Source organism: Copadichromis virginalis, linkage group LG7 (genome assembly GCF_057382275.1).
Source record: "Copadichromis virginalis isolate Kocher_CV1m ecotype Utaka linkage group LG7, C_Virginalis_male_GT1.1, whole genome shotgun sequence".
In the NCBI taxonomy this organism is placed as follows: Eukaryota; Metazoa; Chordata; class Actinopteri; order Cichliformes; family Cichlidae; genus Copadichromis; species Copadichromis virginalis.
Genome location: NC_140624.1, coordinates 1,462,970 through 1,488,216, shown reverse-complemented (window position 1 = coordinate 1,488,216; position 25,247 = coordinate 1,462,970). Strand labels below are relative to the sequence as shown.

General features: G+C 42.5%; 2 protein-coding genes across 4 annotated transcripts; one reads left to right on the top strand and one right to left on the bottom strand.

The window, feature by feature from the left end:
- The first annotated feature begins 1,040 nt into the window (after window positions 1-1,040).
- Window positions 1,041-23,981, top strand: phaf1 (phagosome assembly factor 1). 3 transcript variants are annotated; one of them, XM_085461108.1, is made up of 17 exons: window positions 1,041-2,307; window positions 2,424-2,506; window positions 3,679-3,762; window positions 3,856-3,899; window positions 4,243-4,322; window positions 4,432-4,526; window positions 5,268-5,365; window positions 5,533-5,645; window positions 6,407-6,540; window positions 6,761-6,844; window positions 7,973-8,055; window positions 8,150-8,193; window positions 8,299-8,342; window positions 8,723-8,781; window positions 8,887-8,959; window positions 9,319-9,418; window positions 23,798-23,981. In XM_085461108.1, exons 1-16 carry the CDS (start codon window positions 2,244-2,246, stop codon window positions 9,412-9,414), a joined length of 1,278 nt encoding a protein of 425 aa, XP_085317234.1. In that variant the 5' UTR covers window positions 1,041-2,243; the 3' UTR covers window positions 9,415-9,418; window positions 23,798-23,981. The 3 variants fall into 3 exon arrangements, with proteins under 3 accessions (XP_085317234.1, XP_085317235.1, XP_085317233.1); XM_085461109.1 differs by lacking the exon at window positions 23,798-23,981 and having other exon boundaries at window positions 5,301-5,365; window positions 9,319-11,885; XM_085461107.1 differs by lacking the exon at window positions 23,798-23,981 and having other exon boundaries at window positions 9,319-11,885.
- b3gnt9 (UDP-GlcNAc:betaGal beta-1,3-N-acetylglucosaminyltransferase 9) lies at window positions 17,945-23,800 on the bottom strand. The gene is made up of 7 exons (XM_085461106.1): window positions 23,094-23,800; window positions 22,280-22,535; window positions 22,055-22,174; window positions 21,337-21,675; window positions 19,385-19,626; window positions 19,055-19,310; window positions 17,945-18,978 (listed from the first exon to the last, which is right to left on the bottom strand). Exons 2-7 carry the CDS (start codon window positions 22,430-22,432, stop codon window positions 18,634-18,636), a joined length of 1,455 nt encoding a protein of 484 aa, XP_085317232.1. The 5' UTR covers window positions 22,433-22,535; window positions 23,094-23,800; the 3' UTR covers window positions 17,945-18,633.
- Window positions 23,982-25,247: the final 1,266 nt, after the last annotated feature.

Genomic DNA, 25,247 nt, shown 5'->3' with positions numbered 1-25,247 from the left:
AAAATAAATGTTCTCTTTAGAAAACTTTTTTTTGCTCTTTTTTGCTCTATAAAAATAGTTGTTTTTCTTTTTCAATCACTCATCTTAGCAGTAGGATTTACATGAAAAGAGAAACAAATTAAGTTTGAGTGAAAATGTACATTTTTTCCACTCTCTGGTCAACTGACTCAGTGACTCAAATGACTCAAGAAACCCGATTCACTTTGGTGAGTGACTATTCAAACTCGATTCAGTAAAAAGAATCAAATTTACCATCACTAACTTTTGAAAAACTTGCAGGAGAGTTTTTTTTTAACTTTATTTAACAAACAATGAGTATACAACATACGAACAGATGAAGTATACAAAACAACAGAACATGAACACACAAAGCCAAGGGTAAAAGAAAAAGGTAACAATTATAAGAATACACGCAAAAATTCACATACATACATTGTTTTGAGAGCCTTTTTGTTGGTGGAGTCTGATATTGATTGTATGTACATTTTCACATCCTTAAAATAATGACAGAAACATGGTGTTTTGTTAGTAAACTTACATTTATGGATAAAAAATTTAGCTAAAAGTATTAACAAATTTATCATAAAAAACATTTATCATACTTCTTGGGAAACTTAAAGAAACAGAATAAAACATTTTCCCATCGTAAAGAAAACTCCCTTAAAATATGGACAATAACAAAGCTGCTAAATTCCTTCCAGAATCTCTGTGTAGAAGAACAGTACCAAAAAAGATGTGTCACAGTTTCTGGATGATCCCCACAGAAAGTACAATTAGTATTAATGTCCCTTTTAAATTTTACCATGAAGTGACTGGCTGGATAACATTTATGTAGAATTTTAAATGAGACTTCTTTCACCTTATTTACAATCAAGTATTTATGGGGGACCATCCAGACTGTCTTCCACTTGATATCTGGAACATATCGGTTTCAATAAGATATTATATATGGGAGAGAGACGATATCTTCTTGGAAGCAGGAGAGAACTTAAAACGTCTCTAGCTGTCACCTGACCATGACGTCATGACGTCGACCTCGAATGTGCGCCGAAGACAGGAAGTTGAATTATCAGCTGATCCTACTGGCTGTTGTTGATGCCTGAAGTTGCTGTTGTTTGGACGCCGTGTCGCTCTTATCAGGTCCTGACATTGAAGACACGTTAAAGCGCAGAAAGGGACACGGTGGGCATTTACCGGCCGGCGAGCTTATGAGTGACACGGAAAGCGTTTCCGCGCGAGTACTTGGGAATTTGCGCACGAGCGACGAAGAGCTAGCGCTCGAGCTTAAAGCTTCGCTGAAACGAAAAAAGAAAAACAGCAGAGACAGCCGACGGCTCGGCGTGCTGTCTTTTGTTTATGTCGTGTCAGTTTGAACCGTGATATTCATCATTTCTGTCTCGACTTTGAGAGTCTTTTACGTTATTTATATTTATACTTGATTGAAAATAAGCCAACAGGGCAGCTAGCTCGTCCGCTAATGTTAGCTCGTAGCGCGAAGAAAAACAGTCTTGTTGACAAGATTTGATGCTTTCGTAACCGCCCAACTGTGACAGATGATAAACATAACGGGCGGAAACAGCTGAGTTTGAAAGCGCTATTTTCGTGCCTCCGTATTAGTTTGTTGTGTTTTAACCTGTCTGCCACTGGATCCGGTGCTCTGTTAGGAAACACGGCACCACAGAAGTTCATGTTTAGTTACTGAATCGAAGCCTGTTGGAGACATTTGTGGCTGTCGGACAAGTTTCTGATTAAACTCAGTGGATTAGTTTTTTAATCCTCATCGATTTATTTAAAAACACACAAACAAGCAGTCAGCTAGTTGACAGCTGGCCTTGTGCGTTTTAGGTTTGCTAAACGTTGCGTAATTTATGTTCAAGCTGGCAGCCAATGTTGGACAACTTGTTAAATTCCAAGTTAAAACTTGTGCGTTTTAGGAAAGTTTGTGTGCTTTGTATGTGATTTTAAGGCCCGTTTACTTTCTCTTCTTTGGTACCATTTTAATGTCAAGGACGTATGACATGAGATAAAAAAAGGACACGTTTACAGTAACGCGCAGACTGAGTGGCTGTTCTGATTCTCATGAATTTGATAGCTTTGGAAAAATAATAAGAGTTATGATTTAAAGTAGCCGTCGGAAATCCTGTGGGAAAGTACTGTGTTCAGCAGCGAGAGAGAGAGAGAGGGTCCCTCACAGGATCCCATCGTGTCTTGAGGTGAGGTGAGCTGCCCCCCACTACTTGCCAATGCTGGATCTGGAAGTGGTGCCTGAGAGATCACTAGGAAATGAGCAATGGGAATTCGCCTTAGGTGAGCATTAAACATCTTCGGTGAATTGAAAAGATACTTTTCAACTACCTTACATATGCACTTGTTTAGACTCAATAACAAATTGTGTGTCTTGCGTTCACTGTGTGGGTGTTCAGGGATGCCATTTTCCCAGGCCATCTCTATCCTTCAGAAACACTGCCGCATCATCAAAAATGTCCAGGTGCTATACAGTGAACAGGTAAGACGCACAAATATCTGTTGTTTAAAAATATAAACTTGTGCTTGCTCACAATCCACAAACAGTCATAATCAGGTTGCAGAAGAGTTCTGGGCAGCAATTCGAGTTGTTCAGGCGTTCCCGTGCAGTTGAAGTAAATCAAATTGGTTTCTAATTATTTTTCACTGAAATTACTGTAGACCACTGTAACACAGATAAAGCCATATTTATAAGTTTATCAGTTGATGATAAACAAATGCTTAACAATCTGTTTGTTGAATAAAATGTCGAAACTTTGTTGTCAGTAGGTCGTTTGTTCACCATAGTGCTGAAAAGTTCAAATTTCTATCTGCTATTGTCTTTGTCACGATAGTACGAGAAGCTTGTTTCTCCCATTTATTTAAAAAAAAAAACACCCCCAAGCTCTTAATCACCACAAATTGTAATCTGTTGCAAAATGAATATATATATTTACATTTTGCAACAGATTACAATTTGTGGTGACTAAGTAGTTGCTCAGAGCTTGGGGATGTTGCACTTTCGATTGCAAAGCACAGGTTGCCTGACGGGGGGCATCCTTTCTGCAAACATTTACAGTTGGACTGACTGCAGTCACTCTCAGAGACTGTTGGAACAGATAATTGCTGTCTAATTTATAAATGCAGACAGATTGCTCACGTTGCCATCAGTCTGAATCTTTGTTAGTGAGCACAAACTGACTTGACAGATTGACTCAACTGGCTGCCAGCTTGTTGTATTCTGGTGATATTCCTGTAGAACGGGAAGGTTGCTGAGTGGAAGTGCAATAACGAATTAAAATTAAAAGAAAAATAACTGAGGTGAGATAAGTTTATTTTTACCTCTTAAACCTTGTCAATATCTGTTTTAACTCTGAGGACATGCTGTGCAGGTGAAAAAATGTGATAAACCACAATGACAATAATATTGTATCGTGGGATGTCTGATAATTCCCACCTCTGTTATCTTATATATTGTTAATGTTTTGTTTTCACTCATCTGCACAAATCTTCTAATAATCACCCAGTATTAACTTTTTAAAATCATGTCAAAAATAAATCGAGGTGGTTGTTTCTCAGGTTTCAATGAATTCAAGGTCCGTTTGCCTGTGCGTGACAGCATCTGCTCCTGCCTCTTAATGTTAATTTATCGGTTTTAACTCCCTGCCTCTGTAGACACCACTCAGCCATGACCTCATACTGAACTTGACTCAGGATGGGATTAAACTGCTGTTTGATGCCACAAATCAGAGACTCAAGGTAAGAATTTAAGATAATTAGCAGAGCTCCAACAGTCTCCTCCAAACACTCTTGGCATCCGTGCGCTGATGTTTCTGACTTTCTGCGTGATAGGTGATTGAAGTGTATGACCTGAGCAAAGTCAAGTTGAAATACTGGTAAGTAAAAACGTAAATCTATTAAATAGCAGCTGATGTAGCTGCTTTGAGAGTCATGTTAGCTTCTCAGCGACATTTAATGGCATAAATCCTGGATTGTTCTGCATACACGGCACGCCTGGTTCTCTTTATATTAACACGAACACCACTTTCAACTTTAAGTCACAGGTAGGCTTACAGCTTACTTGAGTCTGCCTGCATTAATGTGTTTCTTATTCAACGTTATCTGTTGACAAGCATAATCCATTTCCCATCTTTGCCATTAACTCTTGAAATAATGCAGCACAGGCGCTTTGTTAATGGGTTTAATACTGACACCGTGTATGTATGGATTGTGTTTCAGTGGAGTCCATTTCAACTCTCAGACCATTGCCCCCACGATAGAGCAAATAGACCAGTCATTTGGCGCTACACACCCTGGAGGTACTTTCTAAAGGACCAGCACACTTGGAATGTTTTCACTTACAACTAATTTGGGGCTTTGGTTGTTACCCTGTATAAAATGCTCTCCTCTTCACGTGTCTCTCCCTAGTTTACAATGCTGCAGAGCAGTTGTTCCATCTCAACTTCCGGGGACTGTCCTTCTCTTTTCAACTGGACTCATGGAATGAAGCTCCAAAATATGAGGTGAGAGCGTTTTAGTCCATTTGCCTGTGAGCCAATTAAAGAAGAGCTGAGTGCTCGCTATTTCCAGTCCCAGGACAGCCAGGCCAGCCTTGGGATTTGAGTGGTTTCCAGTCATGTAGACACTCAAAGGTCAAGCTGTATTTTTTGCCTTGTCACAGATTTACATGAAACCAAATCGGTGTGTGTCTTGGATTCTGACAGTGTTTTTGTCTTTCAGTGGATTTTGTCATGAAGTTTGAGGCACACAATGACAAAATTCATGTATTTTCTAAATTAACCCGTGGTAGTCTTAGTGTATAAGAAGACTTTATTCTTCTTACTGCAGATTAATGACTTTTTAAATGGGTAGTGGGTACGAGATGTGGCTGTTTTTAATTAAAATCAAATGTCATCCCACGGGAAGGACTCCTGCAGTGATAGCTGCATAAGAATAAGTCAGAAGTGCTGAGTCACAGTGAGTCTCGATTTGATGTTGGACCAGATTACGCCGAAGATCCAAGACGAATGAAAGTACAAAGAACAGTGTCATCAATCAGTGAAAACACTGGTGCTTTCTTTTTTTTGAAAGCAGTGTTTAGTCAGTGCTTCATGAGACATTTCACTCCCTTGATCACATGTTGTCACTCCTCTGTACTGTCACAGCTCTGTTTTTTAGTCTTCTGAATGTGTTTATTCATGTGGACGCAGAGACCTTTAGTATCTACCAGTCCTGTACTACTTCCAGCTGTTTTGCCTTGGCAGCCTAACTTTGCCATGGGTTTGGCCTCCCTGCAGATTCCACATGGGGCAATGGTCAAGAGGATGCACATCTACACTGGCAACAACCTGCAGGAAACAAGGTACGTAATAATGGCAATGCTGCCAGAGGAAACGGTTACTTTTAGTCCTTACTTCACATATTGATATGAGTTTGTTTCAACTGTTTTAAATGTTGGAAATCAATCACAGAGACGGCAAGAACAAAAAGTTACAGAAAAAATAGCTAAACTTATTTCACTGTTCTCAGAGCTCCTGCAATGCCGTTGGCTTGTTTCCTCGGTAATATTTATGCAGAGTGTGTGGATGTCCTGAGGGATCGGGCGGGCCCTCTGGGACTCAGGCTCCGCCTTCTCACTGCAGGTAACACACAGCTCAGTACCGTGTGTGTGTGTGTGTGTGTGTGTGTGTCTTGAAGGCTGCAAGTGATTATTTGTAAGTTTGACACCTTTGTTTTCCCCATAATGTTAACCCTTTCACGCATAGTGGTCACTACAGTGGACAGCTATTCAAAGGCTGTTTTCTTGTATTTGTATCAGTGTTGATGGTGTACTTGCACATAAACCATACCTGCCACCCACTGGTCGTTTAATGTTACTATAGATGGATGACTTGTTTCATGCATGAATTATCACAACCTCAATCTGGATTTTTTCTTATTCATCTTTTCTTGCATAAAAATGAATAAAAATACTTAAGAAAAAAATCCTGATTGAGGTTGTGATAATTCATGCATGACAGGGTTAATATGGGACTACATAAATGAGCACATATACACAGTAATACCAATTTTTACTGTTGTTATTAACAGTGGTGTGAACTTGAGCTTCTTTTCTTTTTAATGTCAAAAATCACTTTTAATGTCACATCACATGTGCAGGTACACTGGTACAGCACATCAGAATGAAATTCTTGTGTGCGAGCTTCACAAGCAACAGAGGTGTGCAAAATACAATAACATAAGAAGTAGGCAAAATATGAGAATGGAAATCTGTGAATTATAAGAAAAAATAAATGTACAAATAAAATATATATATATATATATATACACACACACACACACACATACATAGGTCAGCAGTGCAGTGACGTGGAGCTTTACTGACTTGTTGTCTAAACTGCAGGTTGTGGTCTCGGTGTGATGACTGATAGTAAAGTCAAGTCCCTAGAGAGGAGCATCTACTTTGGAGATTCCTGTCAGGATGTGCTCGGTGCTCTGGGCTCCCCACATAAAGTTTTCTACAAATCTGAGGACAAGGTAGCAATTCAGTTTAACTCCATCTTTGCTTCTTGTGTTATTGCTATTATGTTAAGTCTGTAAAGTGGTGTTTAACCTGTTGGATGTTATCCATTTATCAAACCTGCTCTCTTGTCATATTTTCACCATCTTAAGAAGTTGTATTAAATATTATTTGTATTAATTTAATTAAAGACAAAAAGTCAGAAGACTATTTTCCCAAATTCTTTTTGTGTTTCAGATGAAGATCCACTCTCCGTCACCACATAAGCAGGTCCCATCTAAATGTAACGACTACTTCTTCAACTATTTTACCCTGGGAGTGGTACGTAAGCGAAGCCGTGCTTGTGTGTGTAAATCTTGGTGTCAGTGTCTGTGCCGAGTTATTTTTAAGAGCTTTGTCTGCCTCTGAGCTGTGTTTGAGTTTTCGTTTCCTTTTAATGGGGACTCAATGTTGTCTGAAAGTACTGTATGCGTCATTCAGAACCATTGGACGTCATACTGGAGCGCCCATATCAGCAGCACCTCCCCCTCCTTTCATATTTATGTAAGTCAGAGCCACGCCAAAAAGAAAAGTCCAGCTGCAACCGTTGGTCAAATCTAGCAGTGTACAGTTATAATGGTCGTAGTGTATGTACCCCATCTCCTCCTCATTGGGTGGGCCAATCTTACTGAAACCTTGGATGAACATTGTCACACCTACAGTGATTATTAGTCTGTTTCTCAGAACGATTTGTAATGAATCCCATTTTTACCATCACCTGCAAATGTGATGTTACATTCACTCTTTACGCTTGTTTCACGTGTCACATTCGACACACATCATCATCGTGTAACTTAAAGGTCACCAAAATTTGTATCTGCGATGATTTTGTTGACTCACCACTAAATACGTAATGAAGAACCAGCAGGAGCCTGGCTAGTATATTCAGTGACCGTGGTATGCTAAAAGTCAACGCATCGTGACCCCCCGTTAGGATAAGTCCCTGCGGCCGGGCGGCGTGGACGCCCAGAACCTGCAAGCGAGGCAACGCCGATGAGTTTGAATATTGTTGACCTTGACCACTCCTACCTGCTCGCTGTGAATTAATGGGACATTTACCTGCACTGCAGCTTGTTTCTACAATGGATGAGATGCAGGCTAAAACCGTGATAGGCGCTCAGTCTAACACAGCTTTAACTCAGTCATGTCAAGATTCATGTCTTTGGACTGTGAGAAAACTCCTGGTCCAAAGACATGAAGGTTGAAGTTTGTGCAATAATAAAAAACAAAAACTGCAGTTTGCAACCTGCAACCATCTTGTGATGCAAACCACATGCACCTGCATAAATCACTGCATGCAGAGGTGTAGTTCTACTTTTCTTGATTTGCTCACATCTACTGTTTGCAGTAGATGGGTGTCTACTGCAAACACTAAAGTAACCTCAATGACTGTATTTTCGTATTTTTCAGGATATTCTGTTTGACTCGACAACTCACCTGGTTAAGAAGTTTGTTCTCCATACCAACTACCCTGGACATTACAACTTTAATATGTAATTATCCTTCTTATAATATAAACCAAATGTTTATTATATTTTTACACTTGTTTTTGTTGTTGCACTTATTGTAATCTCTCTGTCATCACAGATATCATCGATGTGACTTTAAGATTCCACTTGTCATCAAAAAAGGTAAAAGTTATTCAGTCGACAGCAATAACTCCATAATCATGCTTTAATGTCTAGTACTTGACTCTCCTCTGTTCTAATGTCTGTTCATTTATGTCGGCGCTTTAGAGGGAGCAGACTCTGAGGACTGCATCTTAACTACATACAGCAAGGTCAGTTCTGGAACTGTTCAATTTAGCCACAGGGTGGCGCTGTGGTAGGCAGTAGAAATCTAACAGGACTTGTAGTTTTCGGTTCGATGTTCTGACTCTGCACCTTTAGCGGATTACAAGGTTGTGACTTTGCATCACTGACATAGGCTTACAAATTTGGTGACTGATCATAAGATGCTTTCTGTTGCACCACAGATCCATTAACAAATCAACAGTCCTGTGATATGAAACATTCATAACTGAATATCTTAGTCCTTTCTGCCGCTGGAAATGGCGTTGAGTCAGGTGTGACATAAACAGCTGTCAGCAGTCGAGAAACAGACCGACTCCTGGAAATGTGTTTGTTATAATTGTCTGTTAACCTTTTGACTCTTCCTCAGTGGGATCAAATCCAAGAACTGCTCGGCCATCCAATGGAAAAACCTGTAGTGCTGCACAGGTAACATATAGTCTACATATATGCATTTAATATAGACAACACAGCTGTTTCAGACACCACCCACATATGTGACATCAAGTCTTGTGACCTTGTTTGCGTTTACAGGTCTTCATCGGCCAATAACACAAATCCTTTCGGCTCTACGTTCTGCTTCGGACTGCAGAGGATGATCTTTGAGGTCAGCACATTTTATGATTCAGCTGGGATTACAACATAAAACTATATGGCAGCATACATTTTATCTGAACCACCTGGCTACATGGATTGTTCCATTTAGAGCACATGTGTTACGTAAAATGCTGCACAAGACTGACACGTTCAGCAGTGTTATTATAGCAAAGCTGCTGAACCCGTTTAAAGCTGACAGGAATGTGAATTATTCTCTCTGAAAGGACATTTGTAGAGATTTGCTCGCAAAGTATTAGAAATGCAAAGGTGATCAAGAAACAGCTCAACCCCTAATCTTTGAAATATGTGTTGTAGTTTCGAGCCCGTGTGTTTCAGGAGTCCTCACTGTCTTGTGTTCCTCCTCCCCAGGTGATGCAGAATAACCACATAGCATCGGTAACCCTCTACGGTGCTCCACGCACGACCAGTCACGCCCGACCCGAGTCCAGCAGTAGTTCCCACTAAACAAGTAACCGCAACCACATCCTGTTTTGGCCTGTCGTGAATCCAGTACTTCTACTGACTGACTTTCTAATCCAGAGCCAGATTCTTAACCAAGCAGACCTAACCGAACAAAGTTACTCTTACCCAGCTCAGATGCTAACAGAGAAACAACTAAAATCAGACACGGCATTTACCAACTCTTCCTGTTGGATACTAAGACTCATTCTTCCAATCCGGCACACCCACCTAGCACAGCTAAACCAACTCTGTCTATCCCGGGACATCCGAGATCCAGTCACACAGTCTCTGTGCTGGAGCATGGAGCGTTTTATCTTGGTTAGTCCAACGGTCCCAGTGGTGCTGCGTTGTGGTAGAGCTCGACTGTTTCCTTTCCATCCTTAAATTGCTTTCACCCCGGACCACAGGGGGAAAAAGCTTGTGCAGACTCTAAGCTGGCGCCAGTTTATTTATCAGCAGCCTCCGTACCGCTGTGGTGGGACAGTTGGCGTTTGAATTCATCTGCTGCAAATCTCAAGTTGTTTAACATCAGTGTAATAATATCGCAGCTGGAAGCTGCTGTGGCCAGAGTCTGGAAACAAAGTGTATCACGTCAAACAACCAGCAAACCAGTACCGCCAGTCTTCCTGCCTCAGCTTCAGAACGGCATCCAAACTACAAAAAAACCAAACCAGTTCAGTCCAACCGAGAGCCATCAGAGCCAAAATGCAGTGAAAGCTGCAGAGCACTTGAACCAAAAACACCAGAATCCCAATTTTGTCACACAAGAGAAGAAGCGCTCGCTCTCAGGGTTCGGACGGAGACGTCCTCCTGAACATAACCCGCTTGATGTCCCGCCCAGTTGAACCAGATGTGACCAGAAAGAAAATCCTCCCTGTTGTCTCCTTATTCTTCCTTCAACTTTGCTCCGCAGCGCCCGCCAACACACACAGACACACACACAGGCAAACAAAGCACACTCAACAGCACGGCTGCTGTTACGTCTCCCTGCACGGACACGGTGACAGAAATGAGCATCTGCATGTGGTGTGAGGCTAATTTTTAAAAATGACGTTTGAATTTGTGTTATTTTAAGCTTGCACAAACACACACAGCATCCTTTCATTACTAAACTCATGTATTCCTGATACATGAAAGCTGGTTTTATCCGTTTTATCGTGAAGCAGACTGACATGCAGGAATGACACGAGAATCTTTGCATGGACTCTTGTGCAGCGAGAGGAGACTTACTACAAGCACAAACTGACAGCCCGTTTTCTCTGATTGGTTGCATCTTCTTGCATGTTGTGAGGGGTGTAGAGTCGCCACAGAGTTTCTTCATTTTACCGCGGCCGCCCTTTTCACTCGTTCGCCTCGAGACCATTTCCATCGTGTACTGTTTTAAATCCGTCCGTACATTTGCACTAATACTCACCTTTTTACTTGACTGTTTGATTGATCTTCAGATATGGATTTTTTTTTTTCGTACATTGGATGAGAGTGTGTGTGTGTGTCCTGTATACATATGGAAAGAAAGAAGAGGCCCTTACGTGGTGCTCAGTGTTCGCAGTGCCGTCCTCTTTGTCGCTCCATCTTCTGCTCCTCCTTCACGTCACTGACACATGGCACAGTCTGCATTTGTTTCCTTGTTGAATTGCCAAAGAGGTTTCAGGATGTTGTTATTTGATGTGCTGACATTATCACTGTGTTACTGTCTGAACATTTCATACAGAGAGAGTCGGGCGTTGGCCGTCTCTGTTCTTTTGGATCTTTTTGTGTCTGACTTGCACATGTTCGTCGTTGCTGTAGTAAAACCTCAGCTCCTGGTTTCTCTGACGGCTGACGGTAATTATACGACACGAAGAGCTGACTCTGAAAGCGCTCAGTCCATCTGTCGTCTGGATTCGGTTCCACAGATTCACAGTAGTGTGTGTATGCTGAGAAGTGTCAGAGTGGTCACTGTTGTCACTGAGCTGTCATTCAAAGATCCGCCACCATTTCTCTGGGTTTAGTTCATTTGAACCTATTTTGGAAACGGGGAGAGAAAACCAGTCATTCCTCCATCGTGTGACGTGCAGCTTTGCATCAAACTCCCATTTTATAAATTTACATTATTTTTAATTCCAAGCAGATTAATAAACTGTGTATTAATTTTAATACACATTTTCTTGTCTTGTTCTTCAGTACAAACAATTCCTTTAATTTTCTCTCTGTTGCTGAATTTGTGATCAGTGACTCAATCGGTTAGCATCCCTGTCTGTTAGCCTGTGACCAGCATTAGCCAACAAGTACAAACCTGTGCTAACTCTACTTTAATAAGCAAAAAACAAACAAAAAGACCAATACTGCGATGTTTTCATTAGAAGGAAACTAATTAATTTTACCTGTCTATGTTCCTAATTCCTTATAATTCCTAAGCATTTGCTATTTTTATGTATTCAGGCCTTTATGCGTAATGTTGTTGTATGAATGCTGTATATAAATGCGTGCTCTTATTCTGGTGTCTTCTTATTTACAGTGTTAGTGGCTTGGCACCTCAACATTTCTGCATTGATTTTTATTAGAGTTAAGCTCAGGTGGAGTCACCTGCTCACAGCTCATTATTGTTTTTATTCTAGACCACTCAGTATTCATATTTTTGCATGTGCAATGCTAACACTGCAAGTATGCTGACATGTCAGCAGTTAGTAAAGCCCTGCTTAAACTGCTTGTTCACAGTTGGCCTGGAAGAGAGCTCTGTCTTTAATCCAGTGGACAAAAATGGATTTTTAGTCTGGCTTTGGTGTGCTGCGAGATTTAACATCTGCATCCTGAAAGTTGATGCTGTTCATCTGGACGTTTTCAGTGGGAGAAACGTTTCGTCATCATCAGGTGACCTCTTCAGTCTCAGCTGACTGCAGGTTTCCAACCTTATAAACATCTGCACAATGACAGAAACTAGCACCACCGAATGAACAATGGGCTGGGAGGCCAGTTTATGATCATTAATATGCAAACTGTTATGATCATTGATCAAAGCCCATGAGTCCCATTCACAGAGAGTTGAGGACTGGCTGCAATCACAGCATTGTGAGATGGTTACAGATGCATCTACATCTACTTGTTTACAAAGAAAAATATCAGTTTTCCAAGCTTTCCTGTAGCCAGATGAGCATGGCGTTCCATTACTCGTTTTCCAAAACTGGGACACCACAAGCTACAGTAATATTTTAAAATTTAAATCCAAAAAACACCTATTTTCTTATTGGACTCCCAGGGTCAGATATTTAAGAGCGACGGCTGTCCGCTTTGTCTCTGATGAAATTGGAAAGACTGTTCCCTACTCTCCTCCCGTTTGTCCACAGCTTCAGTCAAATAAGGGAAAGGTGTAACTCTAGTGAATGCTACATACCATTTGCTACCACTTGCTTTTGTGTAAGCAAATATAAATGTAAAAAAGAAGATACAACACTGTTGGATATCGTGCCTCATCTCCCACCGAGCCTGTCTTTGACTTCTTTCTCTATCGACCCTGTAAAAAGGAATCTCCTTGTATATAAAATCGAATGCATTTGAGCTGCAGCGTTGTACAGTATGTATGTGTGTCACTGAGCTCCAGCAACAAGGTAACATGGTATTATGGCTGACTCGTTTTAAATTTACCTGCACAGTTTGGCAGGCTGGGTTTCCCCAAAATGAGGAATGTGCTAGTTAGTTATTTTTGTTTGAGTTTCTTGTACTGGCTTCCATTTCTGTTGGGGGTGTGGAGGGTGGGGTCTCATGTGTGTTCATAACCACCCGAAACACCCAGATCAGTGTTAACATGGTGTGGAATACATGAGTGTAGCAAATGCAGGTCCAGAAAATCAGGCCTTAGTTCTCCACGAGTGACAGAAACTGAAAAAACCTGTAGATTTCAGATACAAATCAACATCTGAAGCAAAACGTCTCCTCCCTCCAAGCTCTGCTGTAACTGTTTGTCTTTATCCTTTTTTTCTTGTTTTAAACACAGTAATGTGAGAATCTGAGACCCGCATTACATCAGTCAGCCACAGCACTGCCTAATTTTGTCTCGTTGAGCCGAATGTGACCCCTCACAGCATGAAGCACCTCTGAGGGTGTCCCGTTGTTCCTCCAGAGAAAGGGGAATTTGCCTGTGGCCCCAGTTTTGGTAAACCCAGCCCAGTTTCGTGCACGGTCATTGCTGTGATGAAGCATTGTCACTCAGAGATGGAGAGGGGAGCTGTAAGGTGCTGGGTAGGTGATCTCACCCTAACTCAGGTGGACATATCACATCCTGGTTTTTCCAAAGTTTTTAGGGAAGAAAAACAAGAGAAACTTTGATCTGTGTGGCTTTTAAGTTACACCTTTTTTTTTTTTTTCTTGCTTTTTACAAATGTTTATTTTACTGAATGGGCAGATGTGTGATTATCAAACTGAGATTGTTGTAATTTATAATTGTCATCTTCAGTGTAATGATAATCTCATCTTAATGCTTTGTATCGTCTGTCCTTGGTATCATTTGTTCAGTTGCCCCCCCTCTTTACTCCCTGCTCTGTGTGTGTGTGTGTGTGTGTGTGTGTGTGTGTGTGTGTGTGTGTGTGTGTGTGTGTGTGGGGCCCATTTCTGGAAATGGAGCTGGTATACTTAATTAAACATGTAAAATTCATGGCAATGTGGCATTTTATATTTTGAATACTATAACTTTGTGTATGAAGAAACCGGTAGATTAACAAAGCATGTCCACAGGAAAAAAGGCAATAACGTAGCGAGTTACCGAGAAGGACTGAAAGCTTCGCTCTGGCACTTTGATGCTGTTTCGCGATGATGAGATGCGCCGTCTCCTAAGACTCCAACTTGGACTCCAGTTTGGACTTTAATGAAAGTGAATGTTCACTGCTGACTGACATCAAAGTTCATTTTCTGTTTGTGCAACCAGGATATGAAAAAAATAATAAAAAAAAATATGGATGTGGAAAATGGCAAGAGGTTTTTTACTTTTTTTTTCTCCCCAAGTTTAAACTCAAAGATGGATTACGAATAAGAATTTTGTCCTCTTCATTGCACATGACACATCATTCAAAAGTTTGTGTGTCCCACAGAAAACCAGTTGGCCAGTGGAAGTCCTAATTTAAATTCCTGTCTTCTTTTATCCGTCTGTATAGATGGATAGAGATATTAGAAAATGCTAAATTCATCACTCATCCTCGGTATGCCATTTATAAATACAGATATATTTTTATAACTATGTTTGATTGTTACTAGTAGTGATGTGGTAGCAGTGATATCTGTACATGCTGTGACAGATGGATAAACATATCTGTGTTTATAAAAGACGTACTAGTCATGAGATGATGAATTAAACACTCACTAACACCATACTAATGCTTAATAATGTACCATTATGAAGTGCTGCTGATGACTGAAATAAAACCTTTGAAGAAGGTTGAAAATAATGAAAATAATTCTAGGAGTCTCGGCATTTCCAAGAGAGCGGGATTTATCGCTGTGATGGCACGATGATTCGCACACCAGGTTTGGAACTTGAACTCAGCCTGTATTCATGCATTTTCACCCGTATTGGATCTCCCCTACAAACCCCTTTCAGGTGAGCTGTCTATCCTTTATCCATTTCTTTATTATCAGGTGTGTTTCCAGAACCACTAAAAACTGCTGTAATCAAACCTATACTGAAAAAGGACAATCTTGACAAGACACAAATGAACAACTACAGGCCGATCTCAAATCTCCCATTTTTAAGTAAGATCATTGAAAAAGCAGTTTCTCAACAGCTCAGTTACTTCTTAAAACAGAATAACTGCTATGATGCCTTCCAGTCAGGTTTTAGACAGAACCACAGCACTGAAACCGCTCTGACCAAAGTGTTTAATGACATATGTCTGAATACAGACAGTGGAACAATGTCAGTCTTAGTTTTGCTGGATCTCAGTGCAGCATTTGATACAGTTGACCACAACATATTACTCAAACGACTGGAGAACTGGGCAGGTCTTTCAGGAACTGTACTAAACTGGTTCAAAACATACGTAGAAAACAGGAAATACTTTGTATCAATAGGTAACTTCACATCTGAGCAGACAAGTATCACATGTGGAGTTCCCCAAGGTTCCATCTTGGGACCCCTTCTGTTTAACATCTACATGCTCCCACTGGCACAGATTATAAAGAACAACAAAATAAACTACCACAGCTATGCAGATGACACACAAATATATATCACAATGTCACCAGGAGACCGAGGCCCTGTACAGGCTCTTGGTAAATGCATTGAGGAAATCAATGACTGGTTGTGCCACAATTTTCTCCAGCTAAACAAAAACAAAACTGAGGTAATAGTCTTTGGCGCCAAAGAAAAACGATTACAGGTCACCAGAGAACTTCAATCTATACATCTAAAAACCACAAACCAGGCGAGAAATTTGGGTGTAGTGATGGATGCAGACCTAAACTTAGAAAAACACATTAAGACAATAACAAAGTCAGCTTACTATCACCTCAAGAATATTTCAAGGATCAAAGATCTGATGTCTCAACAGGACCTGGAAAAACTAGTCCATGCATTCATCTTTAGTAGGCTTGATTACTGTAACAGCATCTTTACAGGTCTACCTAAAAAATCAGTCAGACAACTACAGCTCATTCAGAACTCTGCTGCTCGAGTCCTCACTAAGACCAAAACAGTGGACCACATCAGTCCAGCTCTGAGGTCTTTACACTGGCTGCCTGTCCGTCAGAGGATAGACTTTAAAGTTCTGATGCTGGTCTATAAAGCTCTGAATGGTTTAGGACCAAAATACATCAGTGACCTCCTGACCCAGTATGAACCTTCCAGATCCCTCAGGTCATCTGGATCCGGTCTTTTATCAGTTCCCAGAGTCAGAACCAGACACGGAGAAGCTGCATTCGGCTTTTATGCTCCTTATATCTGGAACAAACTCCCAGAAAGCCTCAGATCAGCTGAAACACTCAGTTTATTTAAATCCAGGTTGAAGACTCACCTGTTCTCAGCTGCATTTGAATAAAGCACCAAATCCACACTTTAAGCTTAAATTTCAAAACTTACATTTAACTACTGATTTTATCGACTCGACCGGACTCGTTCCCGGTGGGTGATGGGCTCCGCCAGGGCTGCCCTTTGTCTCCGGTTCTGTTCATAATTTTTATGGACAGGATTTCTAGGCGCAGCCAAGTGGCGGAGGGCTTTCGCTTTGGTGGCCTCAGAATCTCATCTCTGATTTTTGCAGATGATGTGGTTCTGTTGGCTTCATCGGGTGAGGGCCTCCAGCTCGCACTGGAACAGTTCGCAGCCGAGTGTGAAGCAGCGGGAATGAGGATCAGCACCTCCAAATCTGAGGCCATGGTTCTCAGCCGGAAAAGGGTAGAGTGCCCACTCCGGGTCGGGGATGAGTTCCTGCCCCAAGTGGAGGAGTTCAAGTATCTCGGGGTCTTGTTCTCGAGTGATGGGAGAAGGGAGCCGGAGATCGACAGACGGATTGGGGCTGCAGCTGCAGTAATGTGGATGCTGCACCGGTCCGTCGTGGTGAAGAGGGAGCTGAGTGTAAAAGCGAAGCTCTCAATTTACCGGTCGATCTACGTCCCTACCCTCACCTATGGCCACGAGCTGTGGGTAGTGACCGAAAGAACGAGATCGCGGATACAAGCGGCAGAAATGAGCTTCCTCCGAAGGGTGGCTGGCCTCTCCCTTAGAGATAGGGTGAGAAGTTCGGCCATCCGGGAGGGGCTCAGAGTAGAGCCGCTGCTGCTCCACATCGAAAGGAGCCAGCTGAGGTGGTTCGGGCATCTGACAAGGATGCCCCCTGGGCGCCTCCTGGGTGAGGTGTTCCAGGCATGTCCCACCGGGAGGAGGCCCCGGGGCAGACCCAGGACACGCTGGAGAGATTATATCTCTCGGCTGGCCTGGAAACGCCTTGGTGTTCCCCCCGATAAGCTGGAGGAGGTGGCTGGGGAGAGGGAGGTCTGGGCCTCTTTGCTTAGGCTGCTGCCCCCGCGACCCGGCCTCGGATAAAGCGGATGAAGAAGGATGGATTTTATCGACTGTTTTTTGCTTTGCTTTTTTTTTAATCAATTTTAAATCATGCTTTTTATTTGTTTTTGTTTTTTAATGTCTCTGTAAAGCACTTTGAATCACCTTGTTGTTGAATTGTGCTATAGAAATAAACCTGCCTTGCCTATCCATGCATTCAGGTTGACCTATCAGAGAGAGGGACAGATCAGCCGATGTTATATTTACATATTGTTCTGTAATTATCTGTGTTGTGTGTTTATCAATCGCTGTAAGTATCTGATGAAGCTGGTTGAACATTTGGTTTTGTTTGTCTTATCTCGACCCATTGAAATGTCAAACAAGTAATGACAGGGTTACAATATGCCTCCAAAACAAAACCCACTTTGCTGAAGTCTGCCACACTAAATACTGAACCTCAGTGCTGTCCCGTCCATGTTTGCTTTGTCTGTCTTTATGAGGACCATATCAGCCATAATATTCTAGACTAATCTTACACAACATGGCAAAAACAGGCAAATTCTACTAAAGTCCAGAGAACACGAAATTGTTTATTTTGTTTTAACGGACATAAATGTGATCTGTATACATGTGTGAACTTTGGCAGATTACTCTGAGATTCAGGAAACGGGATACGTCCAAACTGCGGCAGAGGTTTAGTTAGTGTGCATGTTTCAGTGAGCCTTGGTCCCATTTGGTTTGCATCATGCAGGTGGTTTCTATTTAGACTTGATTTGCTGCTCCTCCGGGGAACAGATAATGCGACCTTCCATTGGCGCCTCTGGGCAGCGTTACAAAGAAGAGAGGGGCATCTCTAAAAATCCCTGCTCCCTTCCCACTACACAAAGTCATTTCCAGTCTTGTCCACAGTCTGAATGTTAACAACGTGACAGCTTCGAGCAAATGGGGTTAAACCAGCTAACCGCACTTTCTTTGGTTGTTCTTGTGGAACTGTATGGACGTAAACAATGTAAATACATTAAGGTTTAAAAGTCCCAACTGTTCACAGCCACAGTGTGAAAAGACAAATGGGGCTCTGATGTCAAACTAAAATCCCCTCGGGGCTTTCTTCTCAATAATCTGGAACACATTTGGCCTTCGTCAGTTCATTTCCCCCACGACTGCCAGCCAGCTTGTATAAAGTCTCATATGACTCAGCTGCGCTTTTGAACGCCTCACGAGCCTTTCCAGTCTCGTGCTATGACCATTTTGTAGGGTCACTAATGTGAGACGAACACCCGTTTCTCATCGTAGTCCGTCTCCTCCCCCACCATCGAGCCCAGCCCCCCCCTCCATTTAAAAGGCCGGGGCGTCCGGCTGGTCCTGTTGTGGCAGCTCAGTTTGGGGTCGTGCAGGAGGTTCCACATGAGCCAGATTTGGGGGACGCTGAGGCTGTGAACAACCATGAGTTCTCTGTAAAAACAAGGGTCGAACGTCTGAAGGTGAGGAGCTGCTGACGGTCGGGGAATTCCAAAGGTCCGAAAGCCCTGATGTCGCGATGGTTTGATGCCGATCAGCTGGAGGCACATTCCCAGAAAGACATCGTCGATGGGGAACAATTCCACCTGGAAAAAAAAGTCATTCGAAATCATAGCATTTTTGATAGATGTGTGAAAATGCTCACTTTCTAATTTGAAGTACCTGTCGACAGGCGGAGCTCAGTCTCTGAGCTGTGTGTCCCGACATAACGAACCCTCCTCCGCCAGCATAATCGGGGTACAGACCCCCTCCGTACAAAAACTCTGGCACATAGTATTTGGAAGTGCGCCGGCGAATGGGTTTAGCACGGATAATAATATCACCGATAAACAGATCCTCGTTTGGCTGTTGGCCTCGTAGCATTTCCAGTATGTTTTCCACATTAACATACACATCAGCATCACCTTTGAAGATGAACCTGGATAAGACGAGATAAACGTAAGCTGAGCACCAGAAAACAAACTTAAGTCGGCTCGATTAATCGACACTGACTTGACACGAGGACAGCTGCTGTTGATCCAGTTCAGAAAGTGTGTTTCTTTTAGCGTCAGGTTGAAAAAGGTGTCTTCGAAATCCCACAGCAGGACGTCCTTATAGGTTTGACTCTCGTAGGACAGGAGCTGATCCCACAGAGGCAGAGCGGTTTGATTCTTGGGAACACCCAAGAGGAAAACTGTGCGGATGGACACGTCATTTTCAAAATGTCCTTCCTTACCCCACGTCCGGCGTACTACCTAAGAAAAAATGAAGCACAAAGGTTGTTTAACTTGACTAAGAGAGTAAAGGTTTTCCTAACACGCTGCCCAGACACTTTATAGACTAGGAGCGGTAATACTCTTCATTAGGAATCATGTTTATGTCGATAAATTGAGTTACGTCCCACATTCAGTCACTTTCTTTGCTCAGTTTTGTTCCTTAATCCACTCCTGCCTTAAAGATGCGCTTGATCCGTATCGACCGGTGCTGGAAAACCAGATTACGTAAGTAGTGATGCCGTGGCATGGAAAAGGAACTAAATTGGTTATTAGAGCCTCAAGTTTAGTAAGACGCAGAAAATACTGAGACATACACTCAACAAAAATATAAACGCAACACCTTAGTTACTGCTCCCATTCCCCATGGGATGGACGTAGAGACCTAAAATTCATTCCAGATACACAATATAACCATCCCTCCCAAACAGTGGTCACAAATCAGTCCAAATGTGTGGTAGTGGGCACATCTGCCATATTGAGATAATCCATCCCACCTCACAGGTGTGCCACATCAGGATGCTGATCTGACATCATGAGTAGTGCACAGGTGTACCTCAGACTGCCCACAACAAAAGGCCACCCTGGAATGTGCAGTTTTTTGTGCTATTGGGGGTCTGGGGACCCAGAACCGGTCAGTATCTGGTGTGACCACCATTTGCCTCATGCAGTGCAACACATCGTCGCATGGAGTCTATCAGATTGTCAATTGTGGCCTGTGGAATGTTGGTCCACTCCACTTCAATGGCTGTGCGAGGTTGTTGGATATTCGTGGGAACTGGTACACGCTGTCGTATACGCCGGTCAAGCACATCCCGAACATGCTCAATGGGTGACATGTCCGGTGAGTATGCTGGCCATGCAAGAACTGGGACATTCTCAGCTGCCATCTGCCCTGAACAATGTGAACCATGATTCATCCGTGAAGCGCACACCTCTCCAACGTGCCAGACGCCATCGAATGTGAGCATTTGCCCACACAAGTCTGTTACGGCGACGAGCTGGAGTCAGGTCAAGACCCCGATGAGGACGACGGGCATGCAGTTGAGCGTTCCTGAGACGGTTTCTGACAGTTTGTGCAGAAATTGTTTGGTTGTGCAAACCAATTGTTCCAGCAGCTGTCTGGGTGGCTGGTCTCAGACGATCTTGGAGGTGAACCTGCTGGATGTGGAGGTCCTGGGCTGGTGTGGTTACACGAGGTCTGCGGTTGTGAGGCCGGTTGGATGTGTTGCCATATTCTCTGAAACGCCTGTGGAGATGGCTTATGGTTGAGAAATGAACATTCAATGCACGGGCGACAGATCTGGTTGACATTCCTGCTGTCAGCATGCCAATTGCACGCTCCCTCATTGCTTGTGGCATCTGTGGCATTTTGCTGTGAGACAAAACTGCACATTCCAGGGTGGCCTTTTGTTGTGGGCAGTCTGAGGTACACCTGTGCACTACTCATGATGTCAGATCAGCATCCTGATGTGGCACACCTGTGAGGTGGGATGGATTATCTCAATATAGCAGATGTGCCCACTACCACACATTTGGACTGATTTGTGACCACTGTTTGGGAGGGATGGTTATATTGTGTATCTGGAATGAATTTTAGGTCTCTACGTCCATCCCATGGGGAATGGGAGCAGTAACAAAGGTGTTGCGTTTATATTTTTGTTCAGTGTATGTCCTTGCAGAATATTTTACCTGACGTTTATCAAAATCTGCTGCTATGGATTTCACCGCAATGAGCATATAAGGGGCATTGTTAGACCCTCCTCCTTGTTCCTCTGCTCCTCTGATATGACATTTTTCTGGCTGGTCTATGAGCAGCTTGAAGTTTCTGTTGTCCTTTTCTCTCAGATAAGCCTCAAAGTCAAACTGTGGCATCGTGGGTAGGGGATTGGCCGCAGTCTTGGTCGGCACAGCGTTCTTCCTTCGTGGCTTGGATTTGCCCTTAGACTTGGATTTGTGTTGGGGAGGTTTCGACCTGGACTGGGATTTACATGGAGGTGGCTGGACCCCTGAAGCCCTGGACGGGAACGCCTATTAGGGGAAAATGTGTAAAGAAGACAATATCATTCATTAGCGGCACGTAATCTTAACAGCCATATAATACTCACACAATGTCCTGCATAATGTTTGTTTGTGACTCTGTATTTCATACTAATGTTGTAAATAAGGACTGAGCTAAGAAATGAATATCATGGTGCAACAACTTCATGACTTTGTGTCACAATCTGATCCACTCCTCCACTTTTATTTAAATCTCAGTTTCTATTGAATATCTCAAAAAACAGATTTTTTGTATATATCGCTGGCAATATAGACCCTTAAACAATATCTGTTTTAATAAAGCCATTAGGCTCGCTGCTATAATACCAACACCTTCATATCAGCAAGTGTAACCTATATCGGGTCATACCCCTTGAAAGTCCTGGCCCACTTTAGCTCCAGTGGCTCCCAGCAGGGTCCGACTGGGGCTGGTGGAGCCGTGGATGTGCAGCTTCCACACAGGTCTATCCCATCCAGTGGAGAGCACAACCTGGAAACACAAGTGTTGTTTGAAAACTGAGTTGGATTTTTCTTTTAATCCAAAAAGCAACAGTGAAACAACGTGAACAGCAAAAAGAGCAACTTCCATCCTTACGTGTCGGGCATACAGCAGGAAACAGAACAGCACCAGCAGCAGAACTGTGCACATCACGTCTCCCTTCACATGGAGGAGCCTCCTCGTCACCAACATCCTTCTCAGCATCGTTTGAAGACGCTGACTGTAGTGAAGTATCAAGCAGGGATGCATTGGTCAGTCCTGCAGCAGCCTGGCAGACTGACTGGTACTTGGAGCTGGAAGACTCGATTTGGTTTTGCTGACTAGTCTGTTAAACTTGTGACGTGAGAACATCCTGGAGCAAAAGCAACAGACAGCATCAAAGAAAAAACAAAGAATCATTTAACGACCGCCCCGTTATTCTTCCCTTTGGGTTAAACTGTCCCAGATATTTATTTCAGCTCTGACCCGCGGTCATCTGATGCAATCGCTTCTTCCACTGTGGAAGGAATCAGTTCAGCAGATTTCCCGGGGCAAACAAATAAGCTGCAGTCTAGATGCCACGGCCAATCCTCTGTTTCACCCACTTTTTACTGTATCACCGATAAACATCCACGCAACAATATCACTCGTGCTTTTTATGAGCTGATGCGACTGTTTTTCCCTCTCACACCAAATTCTTCACTGGGTTCAGGAGTGGGAGTGTCTGGGTCTTGTGTAAGGGAACACGAAGGTACCGAGAACTATTTTCTAAGAACGCTGTGTCCCTGAAGCAGACATAACGGCATAAATTAGAACAAGAACACAGAAGATTATCAGCTATATTACAAATATAGAAACACGCATCTGCTTATTTCTTTCATATTTAAATATATCGAGTGTTTTCTTGTTAAAGCAATTCATTCAGACTTACCCGCGGAGGCAGACAGAGGGTCAAACTAAAAACATCTGGGCTCCAGCGTGGGCTCCTTCTGTTCTAACAAAGTAAACCGACTTCCAGAGTTCGTAGAAAACCGCGAGGGGAAGTAAAATAGCGCACTTCTGTCCGTGTGCTGTTTTCATGAGTACGAAAGATGCTCAAAGACGAGATGAAAACCCTGAAGGTGTTTCTCTGACCTGGCGCAGGACGGCTCTCCTCATGCTGCGTTAAGGTGCTGTAGGAAATAACACGTGTTCATTGTGTACCGTGGCAAACGCTAGCCTGTCTTACTTTTGGAGCGCTAATGGTTAAAGTGTGAGTTACTGACTCGATGTGGGCGTGGCTGAACGAGCTCAAAAGTAGAGTATCGCTCTACGGATACTTTTCAAACGCAGTTAAAGTAGACGATCAACGCGAACAGCCTTTGGGAGGAGATGTATAGAAATATGTCAATAAACCGGGCAAAAGCAAAGGGCATATGCAAAGACATCAGGCTAGTGATGCAAGTTTTTTGGGGGGTTTTGCCTAATAAACTCTGTAAAAATGTCGCTATAATACAGGACAGCGTGGGCAGTGGCTCTGGTCGGCAGTAGGGAGGAGTTAACCACTGATTCAAACCAGGGACTGCATAAAACATTTAAAAATGCAGTAAAACTTGGAGTGTTGTTCATGGTTTTGGTCTTGTTTGTTTCTACCAGGGATTTTAGAGATGAGCTCCAACTACAGAGCAGACTCAAGGAGACGTTCAGTGGCATCAAGTTTGATGGTGTCCAGCTTTTGATGCAGGTTTGCCACCACACCGTGAAGCAGAGGAAATACAAGAGAAGGTGATGATATAAAACGGTATAGAAGGAAATGTAAAAGTCATCCTGCAGTGCGTGTACAGCATTCAGACTCCCAACTGCATTTAAAGCTACGTGACCCACTGTTGGCAGAACCGTGATGATGTTTTCTGTACACAGTCCGTGGCTTTGTTGTATGGAACGCCAGGACTGCCATAATGAATTAATTAAATACACCATTAAATAATTAATTAAATGTGGCAATAATTAATTAAAATTGGAATTAATTAATTAAATAAATAGTTATGACACATGTAATTAATTAATTATTGACACATTTAATTAATTATTTATGTATTTCACATTTTAATTAATTATTGACACATTTAATTAATTAATTATTGACACATTTAATTAATTATTTATGTATTTCACATTTTAATTAATTATTGACACATTTAATTAATTATTGACACATTTAATTAATTATTTAATGATATATTTATTTATTTCATTTTGGCAGTCCTGACGCCTGGCTCTCATCATGAAATAATTTTATCTGTCAGCCTCACCCATCAAACTCAGGGGGCGGGGTTAACGCTGATCGAGTCAAAACCATTGCTTTGGCCTGGTGGCCATTGTTTCTAGCACACAACAACCGGCATGTGGAAGCTAACAGAACTGAGCTTTGAAAAACCGTTTGTGTGTCACCAAATACCGTTTTAATATTTTTTTAGCCGAGAATGTAGTGGTTTAATCTTCATGTGTCTGGTCGGTTTGTCAAGATACAGCCTCTTTGCAAAAGTGTTTCGATGATTTCGGAGATGTCTGCCCAGTCTCACGGCAAAGCGTGGGATAGACCCGCTCGCCTCGCAAGCAATCCCACCGACAAAGCGCAGGCCCCGGTACACAGCTGTAGTAACCCCCGCTGACTTCTTTTACTGAGGTTATATTTATCGGTGTTTTATTTCCTGATGTTCTTATGTGTCCTACGTGTTTCAGTCTGAATTATAACTAACATTAAAAACATGTTTAAGGAGGAGAGAGAGCAAATAAATCTGTTTAACATCTGATCTTTGGGTTTTTGTTCAGTAATCAGCGTGACCTGTGTATAAACACATAAAAGAGATAACGTTGGTGTTTCCGTCATGTAGTAACTGCTGGCTTTAACTGTACAAAGGTTGTTCGACACTATGAAACACATACAGACTTCATGATGTTCGGCTAATATTTTTATTGTGAATATTAATCATGCTGACCTCGCTCTGTACACCACGCAGCGAGGTCAGCATATCCACGATATCCTCAGCTCCATGAGTTAACACAAAGTTTCCCAGCTGACTATCTAACTGCCAACTATTCCAGA

Excerpts from the sequence above, each read along its gene's own strand:
- b3gnt9 (XM_085461106.1), bottom strand. The coding sequence starts at position 22,432 with ATGCATCCCTGCTTGATACTTCACTACAGTCAGCGTCTTCAAACGATG. Across the intron at positions 22,175-22,279 it reads TCCTGCTGTATGCCCGACAC|GTTGTGCTCTCCACTGGATG; the intron begins GTAAGGATGGAA and ends TTGTGTTTCCAG. Across the intron at positions 19,311-19,384 it reads AGCAGCTGTCCTCGTGTCAA|GTTCATCTTCAAAGGTGATG; the intron begins GTCAGTGTCGAT and ends CGTCTTATCCAG.
- phaf1 (XM_085461108.1), top strand. The coding sequence starts at position 2,244 with ATGCTGGATCTGGAAGTGGTGCCTGAGAGATCACTAGGAAATGAGCAA. Across the intron at positions 6,845-7,972 it reads ACTATTTTACCCTGGGAGTG|GATATTCTGTTTGACTCGAC; the intron begins GTACGTAAGCGA and ends CGTATTTTTCAG. Across the intron at positions 8,343-8,722 it reads TCTTAACTACATACAGCAAG|TGGGATCAAATCCAAGAACT; the intron begins GTCAGTTCTGGA and ends ACTCTTCCTCAG.